Source organism: Rhipicephalus microplus, chromosome 3 (genome assembly GCF_043290135.1).
Source record: "Rhipicephalus microplus isolate Deutch F79 chromosome 3, USDA_Rmic, whole genome shotgun sequence".
Classification (NCBI taxonomy): domain Eukaryota; kingdom Metazoa; phylum Arthropoda; class Arachnida; order Ixodida; family Ixodidae; genus Rhipicephalus; species Rhipicephalus microplus.
In genome coordinates this window covers 106,468,140-106,485,070 of record NC_134702.1, presented here as the reverse complement: position 1 = coordinate 106,485,070, position 16,931 = coordinate 106,468,140, and the positions used below count along the sequence as shown (strand labels likewise).

The 16,931-nt window shown below is 44.2% G+C and overlaps 1 protein-coding gene across 2 annotated transcripts in view; it reads right to left on the bottom strand.

Moving 5' to 3' along the window:
- The window catches only part of Rabex-5 (Rabaptin-5-associated exchange factor for Rab5), a 29,789-nt gene extending 14,968 nt beyond the window's left edge, over positions 1-14,821 (bottom strand). The window contains exons 1-2 of one of the 2 annotated variants that reach the window (XM_037422722.2): positions 14,665-14,821; positions 11,394-11,645 (exon numbers count right to left, since the gene is read on the bottom strand). In XM_037422722.2, coding sequence (XP_037278619.2) covers positions 11,394-11,584 — 191 coding nt within the window. In that variant the 5' untranslated portion in view covers positions 11,585-11,645; positions 14,665-14,821. Of the gene's footprint in view, positions 1-11,393; positions 11,646-13,002; positions 14,007-14,664 lie in introns of those variants that run through there. The other variant, XM_037422729.2, reaches the window with a different exon arrangement.
- Between the last annotated feature and the right edge of the window lie 2,110 nt (positions 14,822-16,931).

Below are 16,931 nucleotides of genomic sequence, written 5' to 3'. Positions count from 1 at the left end.
ATTGACAACGAGAAAAATCAAGTAGACATAAGCAATCGCTAACTTCAAAAAAATGCATTGATCATGAACCAGGTTGGCAAGCTGAAATGCATGCATCTCACACACACGTGAAACCAATAACAACCTTGTCATGTTCAAATAAGACCATTCTTTCCTCGACACAGCAAGCATGGGTCCAGGTACTATGTTATCTAGTTACTTTAGCCACTTTAACAATCAGCCCAGCAGGCTCATCTCAGTCATGACACAGCAAGGAATTTCCGAAATTGCAGCCACTTTTACAGGGCAAATTAGGAAAGTACGTAGGCAAAAGAAGACAAGTAAACTTTGCATTCATAGCACACAACGTGTTCTGCAAATGCAAATTCAAGCCAGCCACAAATCCCTTTCTTTACATTGTTGATGCGCATTCTCTTAATCAGGCACTTTAGACAGCCTCCTGTCAGGCATACGTACAACATTCCGTGTGAAAGGGGCATCAGATACAGAACACAACTTCTGCACTTAATTAAATGTCCTCTGCGATGCTTGCCACAGCCAATGCCCGTTTTGGTGGCAGTCGTAATGGTTCTACATAGATTTAATTGCAGGGAGAAAAAAACTCAACCTTGAAATTGCTGCAGCCTGTAAGCTTTCTTCAAATTGGACAAATTAAAGACAAATTCAAATAAATAATATAAATAAAGACAAATTTAAAGTACGCAGCAACGACGTAAACAGTGAACAAGGTGGCTGGCTGCCTCTGCAGTGAAGCATATAATGTTGTGAGCCAATGTTTTGGGAATGCTTCATTATGTCAAGGCAACACGGATGAACCCTCTAGGTATATTACTGAATTGGCAAGGAATAGCAAGCGTAAGCGATACATCTATGAGCATGCCTTAACATGCTTTGCCAAGAAAATAACTCTCTTTTGAACTTGTACAACGTGGAATTTCTGCCTCTGCATGAGGTTTACATATCAGTATTGACACCCGTTTCTCAAGCCTGTCTTAAAGTTGGCATTAGTGTGACTACTTGTTTCAATGTGCAAAAATAATCCCAAGTGCACCTCTCTATCCTGCTCCTGTTTTTAAACCTACCATCTTACCTGCTGCACACAAGTAAATTACTTGCGTGCCGTAAACCATGACTGCAAAAAACAAGTTAGCGTTAGCTGAGACAGGTTGGTTGTTCGAGCCCTCAAGGTAAATGTTGCAGGAACAATTACAGAAACATCAGTCTTAATAAAGTTAGATATCAGTAGAAAAAAGACGGCAGTAAATTTGAACTGCCTTTCTGTCCAACGAACGTAAATGGAAAGCAGCTACAGAATGACAGTGACCAACTGCAACTCCATTGAAGAAGTGATAGCTGCTACAGCGACACATTCAACGGCAAGCAGTAGCCATTAAAAGAGGAAGGACGTATACTTGGGTGACGGCACAGACTCGAGACTTTGCCCTTAATTGTCTCTGAGGCTACACATCCATTCAGACGTTGGAAGGACGGCTAATCATAATCAACGAAACAGTGATTTGTGACGCTGCCAACGGTCAGACTCGGACAGTGCCCCCATTTTCAAGCGTCCGTTTTAAAGTTTACGAAGACTAAATAATTGAGGTGGTACATACAGGGGCGATCGCCAACAAATGGGAGAAGCCTCTGCCTCATAGTAGGCATAGTTAGGCTTATGATGATGATGTTATAGTTGCTGCGGCATGCGCTTTTTATAGAAGAACTTGGCAAAAGAAAGAAATGGGGATGAGAACAGCTTTGACCAAATCCACACGTTTTTACTTGGCATGCTTCCAGAATGTGCAAGTTATTGAACGCCAGCCACAACACTCTGTCAGCCACACACTTGGAGTCAATGGACAGGAAATGACGGCTCAAAAAGGTATGCATCTAAAGTCATCGGCTTCTATTCAGAGCGAGGTATGGTTTCAAGCCTCGATCGCACAGCTTATGTACATGCTTCTCGAACATGTCCCACCAGTGTAGCAGCTGTGTTCATCTATAAAGCTTGAATTTCTTTTTACCTTAACCCGAACTGCGTGCACGTAGACTCGGCAAAACAGGATGTGAACAGAGCGGTGCTTGATTAATGAGAGAGTGATCAACCTTTAGAGAGCACTGCTACAGTGCCAGTGCTCTATGATAATAATGTAACAGAATTTTGAGCGCTAGGAATGAAACTTCATCAGACGACCACAGCGTTTACTATGATGTAGATACACATGCACCAGGTTGGCCCAGTCCAGCAAAAAATGCAGTATTTTAATACAATGCCAGAGACACCCAAAAAGAGCAAAGAAGCCCAGTTAATCTGGCTATAGATGACTCCACCCAAACCAAGCCAGAGGCCAAGCCACCAATTTATAGAAAAAAAAAGTGCATTTACAGGATGTCATTAAAGTTTCATACACCCAGCTTTGCCTGGAAATCTTGCACAACTTCTGTGGATTTCGCTTGTTTGTAGACATTGCCACGCTTCAAGTAGCTCTCTTTCCAACCTTCACAGCTTAAACAAAAAGGGCGGAAGCTGCGCAAGAGAACCAATGAACAATACCTATTGTTAAAAGACAGAATGTGATCATATAGCTATCGACACGTGTATAGCTTTTGTGTTGAAGGGGATGGAAGCGGGTAGACTCATTAATGGCACTTTCATCTTCCAACAGTGACCACAGTGACAAAAATTGAAATGTACACAGACTGTCGCATACAGCAGTGCATTGACCGCAAAGTGTTGCATTCACATTAAAAGGCCCGATCTTCTCGTTCGAACTGTGTTAGAACTGTGTTCGCACAGTGTTTTTGGCACCCCATGAAGTTTAAACTATGTGTCATCAATCTTTACCGATGAGTGCAGGCATACGTGGCTGTGCAATTAGTTTACACCCAAACTGACATAAAAGAGAACTGAAGATGGGCTAGTCATGTACCAGGTGGAGCACACACGCAAACCAGCCGTACTTTAAGAGTAATAAAATGACTGTCAAGGGAGGATCCTTGCAATCTAAGAGGGTGAAGATTGAGCTACTGCGATGTTGTTATAAAATTTGTACCGAAAACACATAATAGAGCAGGAGACTCAAGCCAAGGGAAGCTGAAGATTGGTTAAACAGGCCCTCCTCTTACAGCAAGAACAGCATGTGGGTATGCTGCTGATTGTGAGGCTCTGGCAAGTTCGCAGTCATGACGGTATGTGCTCGCTTATTGTCAGCTTACTTCCGTGTTTCGTTCTTGATCGCAGTAGCTCTGCATATGAAAGCTTCCTGCTAGCAATCATCATCTTTGTAACAGTACTGTCCTCTTCATTTGTGCTGCGAAATTCCTTTAAATGACTATAGAACCACTAGGCTCTATCAGGTTTCCCGCACAGCTATCGTGATGGTTCAGTATTGATGACACCAGCCCACAAATGAAGAAATAATAATTTTGACTCCCTCTTGGCAATGCAAAAGTGTTTTTTGATTGACTTTACACGCAGCACATGTTAACGCAGTGCCGGACACATCATTGTTTAGACGGACCATTGCCTATGTGAGGAAAATGGGCTGGAATCAAAGAGACAGACCACATGTACATTGACTCACAAATAAATCTACAGTACAAAGGACTGTAGTGACTGTGCAAAAGCATTAAATAAAGAACTCTACTAAAGATGTCACTGGGGTGCCTCTCATAATCATATGGTAGTCTTGGGACGTTAAACCCCACATATCAATCAAATATGTCACTGGGAATGAAAACTCCATTAGAAATAGGACTTCGAAAGGGTCAAGGCACTCTCAAGGCACAAGCAGTGTATTTCTTCATGATTTCGGCTGAATAGGGATGGAAATGGGTCACGCCCTACAACGTCTCCAATGGTGTTGTGTGCAAGATATAGGATTGGAGGGCACATCACAGTTGTATGAATTATGCATTTCCACAAACAAAAGTGGAAACAATTATGCTCCAGTATAGGCAAAAAATAGGACCGAGAAATAAACACTTCATGCATTGGTAATACCCCCCCCTCTTCAACCATCATTAGGTCTTTTCGTAATTTCTTTTCATTAAAAAAAAAGGACAAAAAGAAAAGCTTCTTAACCTACCCCTACAACTATCAGGCACTTGAGATAACAAATTTTTTAAGGTTTACCGAGTTTCTGCGTCGATCAACCTTGTGCAAGAAAGTCAATTCACTAAAAGCCACTTGTTTTCAGATTCATACTGGTCAAGCTATTAGACGAAAAGAAATACCGACTTGCAAACTTGGCGTAGTAACAAGAAACTAAGAAGTGATATGGACAAATACTGCATTGCTTTCTGTAGTGCCCACGTGATTTTTTACGCAATTAATTTATTATACATAATGAAGATACTGGTCTCAACAGCATATCTCCAGAAAAATATTGAAATAGGTAGCCCCAAAAAGGAGCAGAAGATCAACAACTTAAACTGTGGGAGAGCAGTTGTAATGTGGCTGATGAGGTTCAATGAGCTAATATGTTAAGTTCTCTCAGTGCGACGCTAGACATGAATTGCTTCTTGCTATGACCATGCAAGAAGCAATTGTCAATCAACAAAGAATGGTAAAAAGTTAATCAAGACGAAATTTATAACTCTGAATTTCATTGGCCTGCCATGGTCCTTAAAATTTCAATGCACAATTTTTCTGAACAGCAGATTTCGTTTTAAAGGGCCACTCACCAGGTTTGACAGTTTTGAGCTGACAAGCGCACTGCGCAGACAAGGCGTTCATGATCACGTCTGCCAAAATTTGCAACGCTACGCGCGCCGGAAATGGGTCAAATTTCAATATAAACGCTGCTCCCCCTCCCTTCTGCCAGCGCGCACCCAGAGAATGAGGGCATGACGTGCGCGTATGAATGGCCCTACGTACACGGCAATGCAGTGACGTTGGTCCTCTACGTAGACGACTTTGCTCTGAGGTTGCAAACAGTGGCACGTGACATGGCGAAAATGATTTAACACGCCATGTCTAGCTTATGTAGTTCGTTGCTTGAAGAGATCAATAAAGCTCTAGATAAAGAGACGCAATAAGGGAATGCGAGCGTCTTTTTTCCATTTTTCTCCCGCGAATCGTAACGAGATGCGGGGCTAATGTGTTGACTTTTCGCGTGCATTCGTGTCCACGCGGTCAGCGCATGAAGCAGACGACCGTCGTGGAACACTCCTACGCGTTCGCGCACTTATTGTGCTCATCTATTCTACTGCGTCTCAGATAGCGTTTCCAAACAATCCCACAGAAACAGGCAGAAGACCACAAATTAACGCTGGTCAACAAAGCAACACCACTCGCGTGCTCGGGGTTGGACTCGTTTGCGCACGTCATGCGCACGTAACCTCTTGGTCGGATGCCGGAGAAGGTGCGGAAAAGATTTGGCTTGCGAAGGCTACACCGAGGAGCAGCAAGGGCTTCGAGCTTGCCCCCGATTATCCTTGTTTCGCGCTGCTTCAAAAAACCTATTTTCTCCGCTCGTGATGAACCGATTAAAAAAATGTTTGTGGCAAAATGTCCCTCATCGGACACCGTACAACTTCCACTGTCTTACTAAAATTTGGTGTGAGGCCTGGTGAGTGGCCCTTTAAATAGATTTTTGGTCACTGAAATGGGGTCCACATTTTTCCAGGGCCCCATCGAAGAAGCTCTATTAGTCATATAAGTGCGCTTATTATAGGCACAACTCATTGCGAATTACATGCAAAGAAAAACAAAAAAGACATCTAATATTTTGTGTTACACTTTGGTTTGATTTCTTTAGCTTTAAATTCTCTCCCAAGTCTGCTTTTTGCCCACAAGGCGGTGCGCAAAAAAAGTTTCTATGCTGAGCGTGTCCCCCCCCCCCCCCCCCTTCAATAGCATTAATTTGAGAGTTAGCACGGTGTCTTGTTTTTTGACTTTCGCATTTGTCTTATGAGTTTTTCTTTTTTTCATCCCATTAGCATACCATCCCTATCCAACTATCCACATTTCTGGGCAGCATTGGAGCATCAGAATTGAAACTAATCTTTAATAGATTCAAGAAGATGAATAATAAGCTGATGACAAGTGTGGTCGGTTGTACGAGTAAAGGCACGAAAATTCCGGATGGCGGCTGACAAACAGTTTTCATTCTAGTGAAAGCACTCGCACTCTCACAATCCCCTCACGTGGTTCCCAAAGCAAAGGCAAGTGTAATGCAACACTTCAGGGAATGCATTTCTGTTCGAGCTCTGCACACGCTCCGAGGTCAGCTCTATAATGCGTAACTACGTCAAGGATTCCAGAGAGGGTCGCTGACAATTGCCAAGCCCTTACAATGCGCGCCTTGAAGGCACACTTATTGTCATTCAAAATAGTTGTGATCCCGAGTCATCACAACGCTGATGCATGGGTAATTTCTAGAACGACTAATTGCAGGCACATAGCATCAGGCTTAGAAGCAATGTGGAGCAGTTGAACTTTCCAGTATCTTGGATAAGCAGCATGGCAAGCAACCCTGTGGGCTTACAGAGAATGCAACGATGTGAAGATGAAATGTAATAGTGCAGGTTGTGACTATGGATGATATGCTGTACAACCAGGCTCCGCAGGATCACTTCATTCCTTCTATAAACTCCGTACTCTGAAAACTCGTGGCAGTAAAAGCTCTCTGTTCAGAGTACCACGTAATTCAGTTAAAACAGGATAGTTGTGAAAATTTGCGCTATACTGTGTTACATCTAAATATTCTTTCGCTGAAAATGTCCAACATATAAATATGTATGCAGCTGCACATGATTATTTGACTACTCACACCTATGATGATGATTTCAATTAAACGCTTCAGAACTTTTTGTCAGGCGGTGGCGAAACATTCATACAGGGAAATTGCAGATAAGCATGCTTCATTGTACTGGAGGCTAAATAAATGTGGTGCTGTATGAATACTCTTATGAACAGCATAACAATTCATGGCATCTAGGATTTCTTAAGATAAAGCCCGATACATTATTAGGGGCAAAGCTCCTATTAGTCTAACCTTGTATTGCGTCATGCGTAACCGAGACAAGAAGAGACGAGAAAGAAAATAAGGCACTGTCTCCTGAACAGTATAATAGACGGCGCTGTCTCATATAAGTACATACAAATTGCAGTTGACTGAGGATATTCTAGATGGCGCTGTACCGCTACTCTCTGATTGGCCACTGCGCGGGCTGTGCCTGGGTACACAGAGAATGAGTGCCTCTGTCAGTCTCTTGGATAGTCGCTGTACGTGGCGGATCATTGGTGGGGCATGGACGAAGCAGAGCGACGGGCGCGTTGAAGACGCTTGCGCTCGGCTTCTTTGGCTCGCATCTTGTCAGTGTTACCCGCGCGTTGTCTATATTCTCGAACGCGATTGAACGCGTGGACGTATGCACGGAAGCATCGCCCCACTCATCATCATGCACTCCATGGATATTCTGTGATTTATTTATTTTTATTTATTTTACTTATTCATACTGCCAATCGCACAACGGAACAATAGCAGGGAGGGTAAGTAAATACAATATATAATATAATCAGCAAGAAAAAGTGACACTATGAAAAGCAGGCAAACACTACACTGTCGAAGGTACACAATTAAAAATCATGATACAAGATGTAGAAAAAATGTATAGTAGGTTACAGTTTTTTATATATATATGTATACATTTTTCACAAACTAGGATCGATTGATATGTGGGGTTTAATGTCCCAAAACCATCATATGATAATGACAGACGTTGTAGTGAAGAGCTTTGCAAATTTTTGACCATCTTTGGTTCTTTAATGTGCACCCAAATCTGAGCACACGGGCCTACAGCATTTCCCCCTCCATCGGAAATGCAGCTGCCGCAGCCAGGATTTGATCCCACAACCTGCGGATCAGCAGCCGAGCACTTTAGCCACTAGACAACCGTGGCGGGGTGTAAACTAGGAAAATGATATAAAAAAACTGCTAACATCAAATACTAAAGAATAAAGGTATTTACAACATAGTAAAGTAAAGCCAGAGAGTTATACTTGTGAGGCAAATAAGTGAGACTCAACAGACTGTAGAAAAGTTTCTAATGTAGGACAATAGATAATTTGAGAGGGTAGGCTGTTCCATTCTGAGGTTTCAAGCAGAAAAAATCTGACACATTCAGTACTAAAGCTGCAACTTTGTAGTCTTTGAGTATGCTTAAAACGGGTCTGTCTTGTTTTAGATTTGGACAGGTAGCGAGTGCTATCTATGTACAGCAAGTTATATATCAGCTGGTAAATTATTTTCAGACGAGCTTGTTTGGCACAATTTTGTGGGGTTAGTAGTCCAGCTCTGTTGATTAGTTCAGATGGTGAGGCAATTAGGTTATATTCATTATAAATGAACTGAATTGCCTTTCTCTGCACTCTCTCGTGCTTTTTTACTAGTTTAATGATACATGTATATCCAGCAACATTATGACATTCTAAAGCAAGTCTCACAAATATAGTATAAGTGAGCAATTTAATTTCTGGAGTTGTATGTCGTAGTCGCCTTCGAAGGAATAAAAGTTCTTTTAATACTTTTAATGTTATGACATTAACGTCAGAGTTCCTCCTGAGGTTGGCAAATATTACCCCACAAAGATATGTATATTGATTAACAGTTCTTGACGAATTGCTGTCGGCTGTGTATGAGTATTGAGAGGCTTTTTGTTTTCTAGTTAGACACATGACTGCTGATTTGCTAACATTGAGAGTCATTTGCTAGTGATAACATCAGCCTGTTATTGATTTTAGCATATGATTCAATATTTCATGATCTTTAGGTGAATTAATTTCGTGATAGATATGCAACCACTGGAAAATAGTCGAATATTCTTAGACAGAAAGGTTTACCTAAAATAGCACTGAATGCTTCAGTTATTTCTTTCTTGAATATATCAACTTACGATCAGCTTAGTGGGTTAAAAATTTTTTGTCTAACACCCTTGTTGCACCATTAAAACCATTATAACATGCAACAGCAGAAAAAAATCCCGATTTTTAGCTTGAATTGAACTTCCGAAAGTACTTAAAGTGCAAAGAGTAATGGTCTAGTTTAGCTTACATGGCTTACTCTCGAGGTAAAAACAAAAAAAGCAAGACACAAAGATATTTAATTACTGCTAAAACCAAGGAGGTAAAAACTTGCCCCGTAGTAACATACTGGTGCCACAGTAAAGCCTATAAACCTTTTTATTACAAATTTTCAAAATATATCGCATTATAAACGGCCCAAAATGAATGTGACGTGCTTAAAAAAATTGATATATTCAATGAAATAAATATCTCACAGAATGTATAATTGTATGCAGCACAATCAAAGGTACCTTGGCGGTGTTCAAAAACTGCCAGCAGAAAAGGCTGATAGATACATTTTTCTTTTTTTGTTGCTTTTAGAGCAATGTCATTCAACACGTACTGGGATTTTAAAGGAAGTTTCCACCAAACACACAGTATGCAAGATCTCCTACTTTTTTTTCTTTACAAATGAACAATTATGGAATTTATATACATTGTACTTATAGACATGTATTTGCAGTGAATTTGACTAGCGAAGTTAGCTCCTTGAATGATTGTTTGAACACACCTTTCTCAGTACAAAAAATGGTTTTATCAAGTTACATCAAAGGAATTGTTTGATGATATGCAAGGCATTTTAGCGCCATCATGAAACAACAGACACTGAAGATGCAGATGAGACATATCGCTTGTTTGTCCTAAAGGAAAGCACATGGTGCACGGTCTAATGGCACATGGTCTAAACTTTTTGCACAAAGAAGAATAATGAAAGAAATAGCCTGTTTAAAAATCCAGAGAAGTATGTGGTCAAATTTGTGGAGAATAGCTAAGTGACGTACCGCCTGGCAACAGCACTAGAAAGTGAACAGCATAGCCGCAATTGCTGCAGTCATCGCTGTAACTGTGCAAGTTGCTGGAGCAAGAATTAGAACTGCTTTCATGTAATGTCAAAGAGTTCTACAGTCACAATGTCATCTACAAAAATAAGTCACAAACACAAACATTGTTTGCTACTTTTAATGTGCCATCACTTGCAGGCTTGTGCAACACGACGCACATGATTGCTATTTACCAGCTCGTTTTCTCATGCAAGAAAGGTAGTACCATCAGTAGACATCCACAATATTGGACAATGATGTGTCCAGATTTTCACACATGAAACCCACGGAGGGTTTCGAAACTCGTATGGTTGAAGAACCTCGGTCATAGCCGAAAGCGTCATTCTTAGAGTTACGTAACTGACAGTGAATTTTATTTTCACGTCCCCCAGTGCAGCAGCCCAGAGGTGTACCCACTGCTCAATAAATGCGAGCATGACTCAACAGCATGATGACAACACCAGTTCTCCTGCGAAAGCCGGTGCTTCGAGATGCTTGACGTGCGTGTTGTGCCGCATAGCAACAGCTAACTCACAAAAGCAAAAGTGCACCCCTTGTCTTTCCATCATTGCATAGCAACTGCTATATGACCGTGCACCACTTTTAGATTTGGCCCGTCCTGGCCCATATGCAGCACTCGACAGCTGTTTTGTCAACTTGAGCAGCACAAGGTTCCATGCAAGTGTTTCCTCATTCCGCCTGTGATGATTTATTACACCTTGAACATGACGTTCTTTTATTGAATGCAGTCACTACGCTGGACCCGCGTGAGCAGTCATGACAGGTGTTTGTGAGCAACGTCAAGCATACCTTTTCCTACCAAGCGAATGATGCATCCAACTAGGAACTGTACGCTGGGGTGTTTCCTGGTTCCCACTGTGCCTATGGGTCACGTGTTGAGTTATAAATGACATTGCATTCTGTTACGCTAGAGTGCACCAGAACAGGGGAGGGGTTGGAAGAGCTTCAAAAAGTGAAGCCCGAACAGGGTCAAGCCGCTTATAATGCTGAAATCAGTAGCACGCAATCTGTTGTCGTTTCAAGAGCTCCAACCTGTCCCGCGACTACGCAAGTGATCTGTCAGTCCGCTATTGATCGTTCCAGAATAAGCTTCCATGAATAAATTGTCTTGAAGGCCTTACCATTCAAGCCATTCATGCATGTAATGCAGTGAATTCTGCATGCTAAATTAGACTTCCATAATGTATGCAATCTGCAAACTTATCAAAACTTGCGGGTTTCATAGAGTGTGTGGAACCACAATTTTTCGTCCATATTGTTACTGTTCTTAAATCACACGTATTGATCAAGATATGAAGGACTTAGTCCAGCACTATCTATTCCCCCTTCTCCCTCTTTATTGACGCATTCACTGAGCATGTGTCATCAAATGACGCCGTAACTGACAGCGGTACTTCACATAACAATGGCTGCAAGGGCACACTGAGGCAATTTAGGAAATTACACAACCGTTCTTTCAACTGCAATGAGGCATGCACACTTACCGTCTTGCCGGTTGGGTTCCTAGAGGGCTGGCTGGAGCTGCTGCTGCTGCCTGCGCCGCTCGGAGCTCTTTGTAGCACTGAGAGCAGTACCCGTCCCATTCGGGGTTCCCGTAGTAGCTGCACCCTTTGCGACATTTGAGGTCACGGTTCATCTCTTGCAGCAAGCTGCCCAATTTCCTGGACTCGGCCATCGCTGCCACCGGGTTTGCGCTTCAGCACACCACCGAGTCCGAATTTGTGTGTCACTCAGTCCTGCACAAAGCAGATGGGTAGATTCATGCTTCACTGACGCATTGTTCTGTGCCCCCACACCCCAAAAAATTGACACTGAACAAATCCAGGGAAGTATAAAAACCTGCACAACTGCTACGCAGCCAGCATGTTTCGACAGCTAGGATCCCCAAACTGATAACAACTTGCATGTACGCAAGACAAAGTCGGGCTGTGCGCCACTACGGGCCCTTAGCATCTCCGCATGGTGAAAGGCATGCAAGATAAGAAGTATGCTGACCGACACAAGGGGGGACAGATGCAGCCTAACCTTTGTGCAACAGAGACAGTGCAAGCCGTCTTGTCGTTTTTTCATTCATAAACATACCACACCATATATCAAAGCAAATAGAAGGAGAAAGGTAAGGGAACCTTGCCACATGCTCATCTCTTCTCTCTCTTTCATGCTTGCAAAATAGACAGTGTTGCTGATAATGTTTCAGCTGTGGCACAGCTGAAACATTAGTAATTTTTTTGTGTAGAATGCCAGCTCCATACAGCTAATCCCGAGAGCTAATGACTGGGGACAAAAAAAGCTCGTTAAGCAGAACAAAATGTGTACTGGTATGAAAATGACAATGAATGGTATGATAAAAGGAAAAAGATATTTCAGCGATAGGTTGGCTCACTTATCTGGAACGGTGTCATCTACTAGAACGCAGCAAAGGTTGCTCATACGTTCTTTTGTAATAACAAGCCAACGAAATACTATCACCATGGGGATTACTTCGACATCGGAAGCTGACATCTATAAGCGATGTTGTTTGCAAAATGTGCACACATATTAACGTAAAACTGTGACAATATCCAAATGGCACAAATACGTTATGCTCTATTTTATCGATGCCTTGCATGTACACATAACTTTAGCACACAGTATGTTAGTCTTTATAAAAACAAATTGTTAGTTTAAAGAAAACAAGATAAAAGCTCTGTATCAGGATGTTCATGTCAGTCACTGGCTCTAGGAAATAGCAAAGCTTCATACAGCAGGATATGATGCTATGTTATTTCAAATGATGCAGACAGTTGAACAAACATACCCTCATAAAATGTGCAATAACAAACCCCCAAAACTGAAACAATAACCCCTATGCGAATGAACTGCTGGGCTTTTAACACTGCATCTGGCTCCCTGCAAGGCTAATGAACATTACGGTATTTCATCTCAGTTGTGCAAAGGTTAACGTCGAACCTTTTTCATAAATGGACTTTAAGGGTAGTCGTCCACACGTATATATGTCACCCTTCAAGACATTAAGTGCAAAGCCACCGCTCCTAAAACATTCGGGCAACATGTGACAAACTGTCCAATAAAAAAAAAAAAACAAAGCCTTACGAAAAATGCAGAGTCTTGTGTACAGATGCACAACGTGTGGCGTCTTAATCGGCATGCGGACGTGCGACTACTGATGCTGAAAACTAGAAAACCCCGACTTCTTAAAGGGCGAGCCGAGAGACGGATCGGCATCCCTCGAAGGTGCCGACTCTCTGCCAGATTCTCTGTACTTTCCTTCCTTCTACAATTATATAATCAAACGCGACAGAGAGGAAGCACAGAAAAGGAGGAAGTTGGAAAGTCACGCAACATCCTCGAAAGCAGACTCGTGACAAAAGGGCTTCCCCCGGCCGTCAAGTCGCATGCGCGGCGGACTTCGAGGAACTCGCAGCCTTGAGATCGAGTTCGGTCCGGAAGGAAGTCGCAATGCAGATTGACTCCGGCGCAGATAGGGCACACGCACGCAGCCGTTGGATAAGAACGAAGGCGCTTTCTTGCAACGCCGTCTCCAATGAAACACCTCCAGAAACTCCGAGCGCGCTCGAAGAATGCCACCGGTGACTAATATCGCGCGGGTCAGCAGAGACAAACGGCGAGCCCTGCGAAAACGTAAACAAGACCGCCTGCCGGCCAGCTGCGGCGCTGTCAAAACTTTTGCGTGGAAATGCTGAGAAGACCTCTCACGCGCGGCGGTAGCTTACTTTTCGTTCTCCCTGTGCGGCGTGGTATGCCTTATCTCGCGCTCGCCGATAGCTGCGCGTGGGCCGAGACAAGCCGCCGGCTCATGCGGCGAAGGCGGAAGCCACGCAATTTCCTCGGTCGTCTAAGCTCGTGACGAAGGGCTTCCCCCGCGCGCCAACTCCTCACGTGGCGCGAGCCAAGGACACGGTTTCGGAAGGCAGCTTCGGGGGTGCTCTTGCCCCACAAACGCGGCGGGTAGTACGCTCGGCACGCATAGAAGCACGCGCAAACCACGGCACACGACACTGAAACGCCAAAAACGATGCAACCTTCACCGGTGCGAGGCGGCTCGTCCCAGAACCACGCCCAGCGAGTGCCGCATCGGGATGTTTCTTCCAGCAGGAAAACAAGAAAAAAAAAAAAAAAAGATCTGCGATTGTCACGAGTACGTAAGCCCGCAAAACGAGCACAAATACGTCTACCCAAAGTAACATACACCGGCGTACGCCAGCGAAACCCCGTACACTTCTAAACACAGCTAAAGGAAAACCGCATGCATACGATGCATATGTGGCCGTCGAAGCAGCAGTTGTCAGGCGCTTCAGACAAGTAGGTTCCAGTAGTTGCAAAGAACGTTAGCAACCGCTGCGGCTAAGAGACACATGCGTCGTGCTGGAGCGCACCTGTTCTTACTCGCCGAAGTTTAAGCAAGGCAGAGGAAACACGCTCGACAATTTATGCAGCAAATATCTCGATCGCGTTCACTTGGGTGTCATTGACGCAAGCTGACTCACCGCACAATCGATATATCCTTGCGGAGCTGCGTGCGAAGAGCCGTTTTAAGCCTATGTCAGGCATCGCAGGATATATCACAGTGGGAACGGCAAATGTGGGCGTAAAGATCATCGGGGCGAGCCGGTACATAGCACGAAAGCTCAGTTTCGGAACGCGAGTAACGAAACGTTGCCCATCTAGCGATACGCCAGTGTTTTCAAAGCGAAGTCCAGCTTGAAATTGAATAGACGGTTTTTTGTCAGTTACCTTGTTAAGCGATGAGAGAGACCACGCCGTTGACCATCGCTCCAGAACGGCAAATCGGTTCCAATTAATAGAGATAACACTTTGGAAAGAATGTAAGGACGGCAGATTACTCATTTGGATTGGATTGACTGGGTGTCTGGCGTCGTTTTGCAGAAAAAAGAATCCAATCAACCCTTGTTGCCAGTAGCATAGCTTCCTAGGCTATGCCAGTAGCATCTTTTTTTCTGACCTGCTCACAGTGCGCTTTCGTTTGATATGGTCCTATGTGATTTCAGAACTAAAGCAGTGCGAATCGGTTTTGCGATTTATTTCTCCAACTGCGCAGAAAAAATTGAATCGATGCTAGACACCGTAATGTCAAAATCTCGTGCTTGCTCCATTTCGTTTTCTCTGCTCTTGTCTTTATTAAACATGATCTAATTTCGCCACATTTCTCAATGAGCACGCGGCAAATACCACGTTCACCGTGGCCACGTTAAAGGATAGTTCTTTCACATATCCAATAACGCTGTAACGTGAGCGCAAGACAACGATGATGTTCCTTCACATATGGTCCGTACTCAAATAAGTTATTATAAGTGCCAATGGTATTAAACTAGTAAACACGTGGCTGCTTTCTCGTCGGAGCATGGAAGTGATGTATATAGGAAAGAAGATGAGGATGAGCGCGTGGGATCGGAGAATAAAGAGAATGATGTCCTAGGCGACAAGACAAGACAAGAATGATGTTAAGGCATCGGAATAGTTCTATCGCTGCGGAAGCTACCTTTGAATGCCTATAACACGATCATAATCACGGATTCCCTGTCAGTATGTACGTTGATTACTGCGTCAACAAAATTGATGCCTTAAAGACACTCCTTATGCTAGTCCCTCCTCAGCTGCAGCTACTGAAATTTGTATGGGTACCTGGTCATTGCGGCTTAGAAGTAAATGAAATCGCCGACTCTCTGGCACGAGCAGCATTGAAGGTCCAGTACTATCAGTCCTTCCCAAATTCGCCACTATAACTGCGACAAGATACAGGAAACTTCCAGGTCAATTTCTGGACTTAGTGTCATAGCACTGGAACCTTATGGCAAAGGCTGGCCCGCGCGACGTGCGGCGACCTCTGGGTGATGCTCGAACCGCTGAAGCTGATGCTTGAGCCAGGTTTCAGCCACACTTCGGTTCGTCCACGACATGAGACCTGGTGTCTTGATCATCAGTGGTACCTCGTAGCGTCCTGCTCTCTTGCGTACTGTGCTATGAAAGTGGATGAGTACTGGGTGCTTGCTGACGTCGTCTTGTCCGTGAGTGACGCTGATGGCGTCTAAGCGCCAGATGGCTGATGGGTCTCGAGGTAGGACTTTGGTGCGCCAGTTGTCGGAACAAGCTAGGAACGAGGCAGTGGCATTGATGTTATGCGACGACAAGCGATAGTTGACGTTAGCTGCCGCTCCCTGAAGGACCAAGCTAAATATGGTCTCAACTGCGAACAGAGAGTCGATAACGACGCGCCCGGTCACTACCCTCCAGTAGTGATCTGAGCCGATCAAAATGCTTATCATGGAGTCTTGGGGTTGGTCTCCTTGAGGTGCATCAGCAAACGCCAGATTGCGGTCACGCATCATAGCGATAACACTCGGATTTAACGTGGGACCAGTTACAGCGCAGACCTCTGGCACCTCCAGAGCTTCAAGATCGACGTCGATAGGCCCATACGTCCACTGAGCGTGACGTTTATCCTTCGGCACTGGTAATGTCGTGGATGATTTGACTCACCGGACGTAAAGACGTCCACCTCTTCAGTTCCAATGTAAGATAGGCGAAGCTGCTGTGATATGCCCTTACGGATGAACGTTCCTTGGCTGCCGGTGTCAAGCAGCAGTCACACTGGTACGCGCCCACCAGTTCCGTATGCCCAAACTGTAGCTGTTTGGAGCAACACAGACGACGAGTGCGTGCTGCTTGCAGGGGCCGTTGTTACGCGCTTTTCTCGCTGTGAGGTCACCTCTAGGGGTTCAGTTGCAGTCAACTGTGGACTGTCAGCTCCATCGTTGGCGCCAGATCTCGCACAGAGCAGAAATATGGCGTCTGGAGCATCGGTCACACTTAAGCCAGGGTGCGGTTCGGCTACTGCGAGCAATGTGTCCTTGCTTCCCGCATCTGAAGCAGCTGCTGCTGGAAAGACGTTGACACTTTTCCTCTGCTGATAGCGTGACCAGACAATCACGCGTCATGTGTCCCTAGGTGCCACAGAGGAGACATATCGTCTGTTCAGGCCT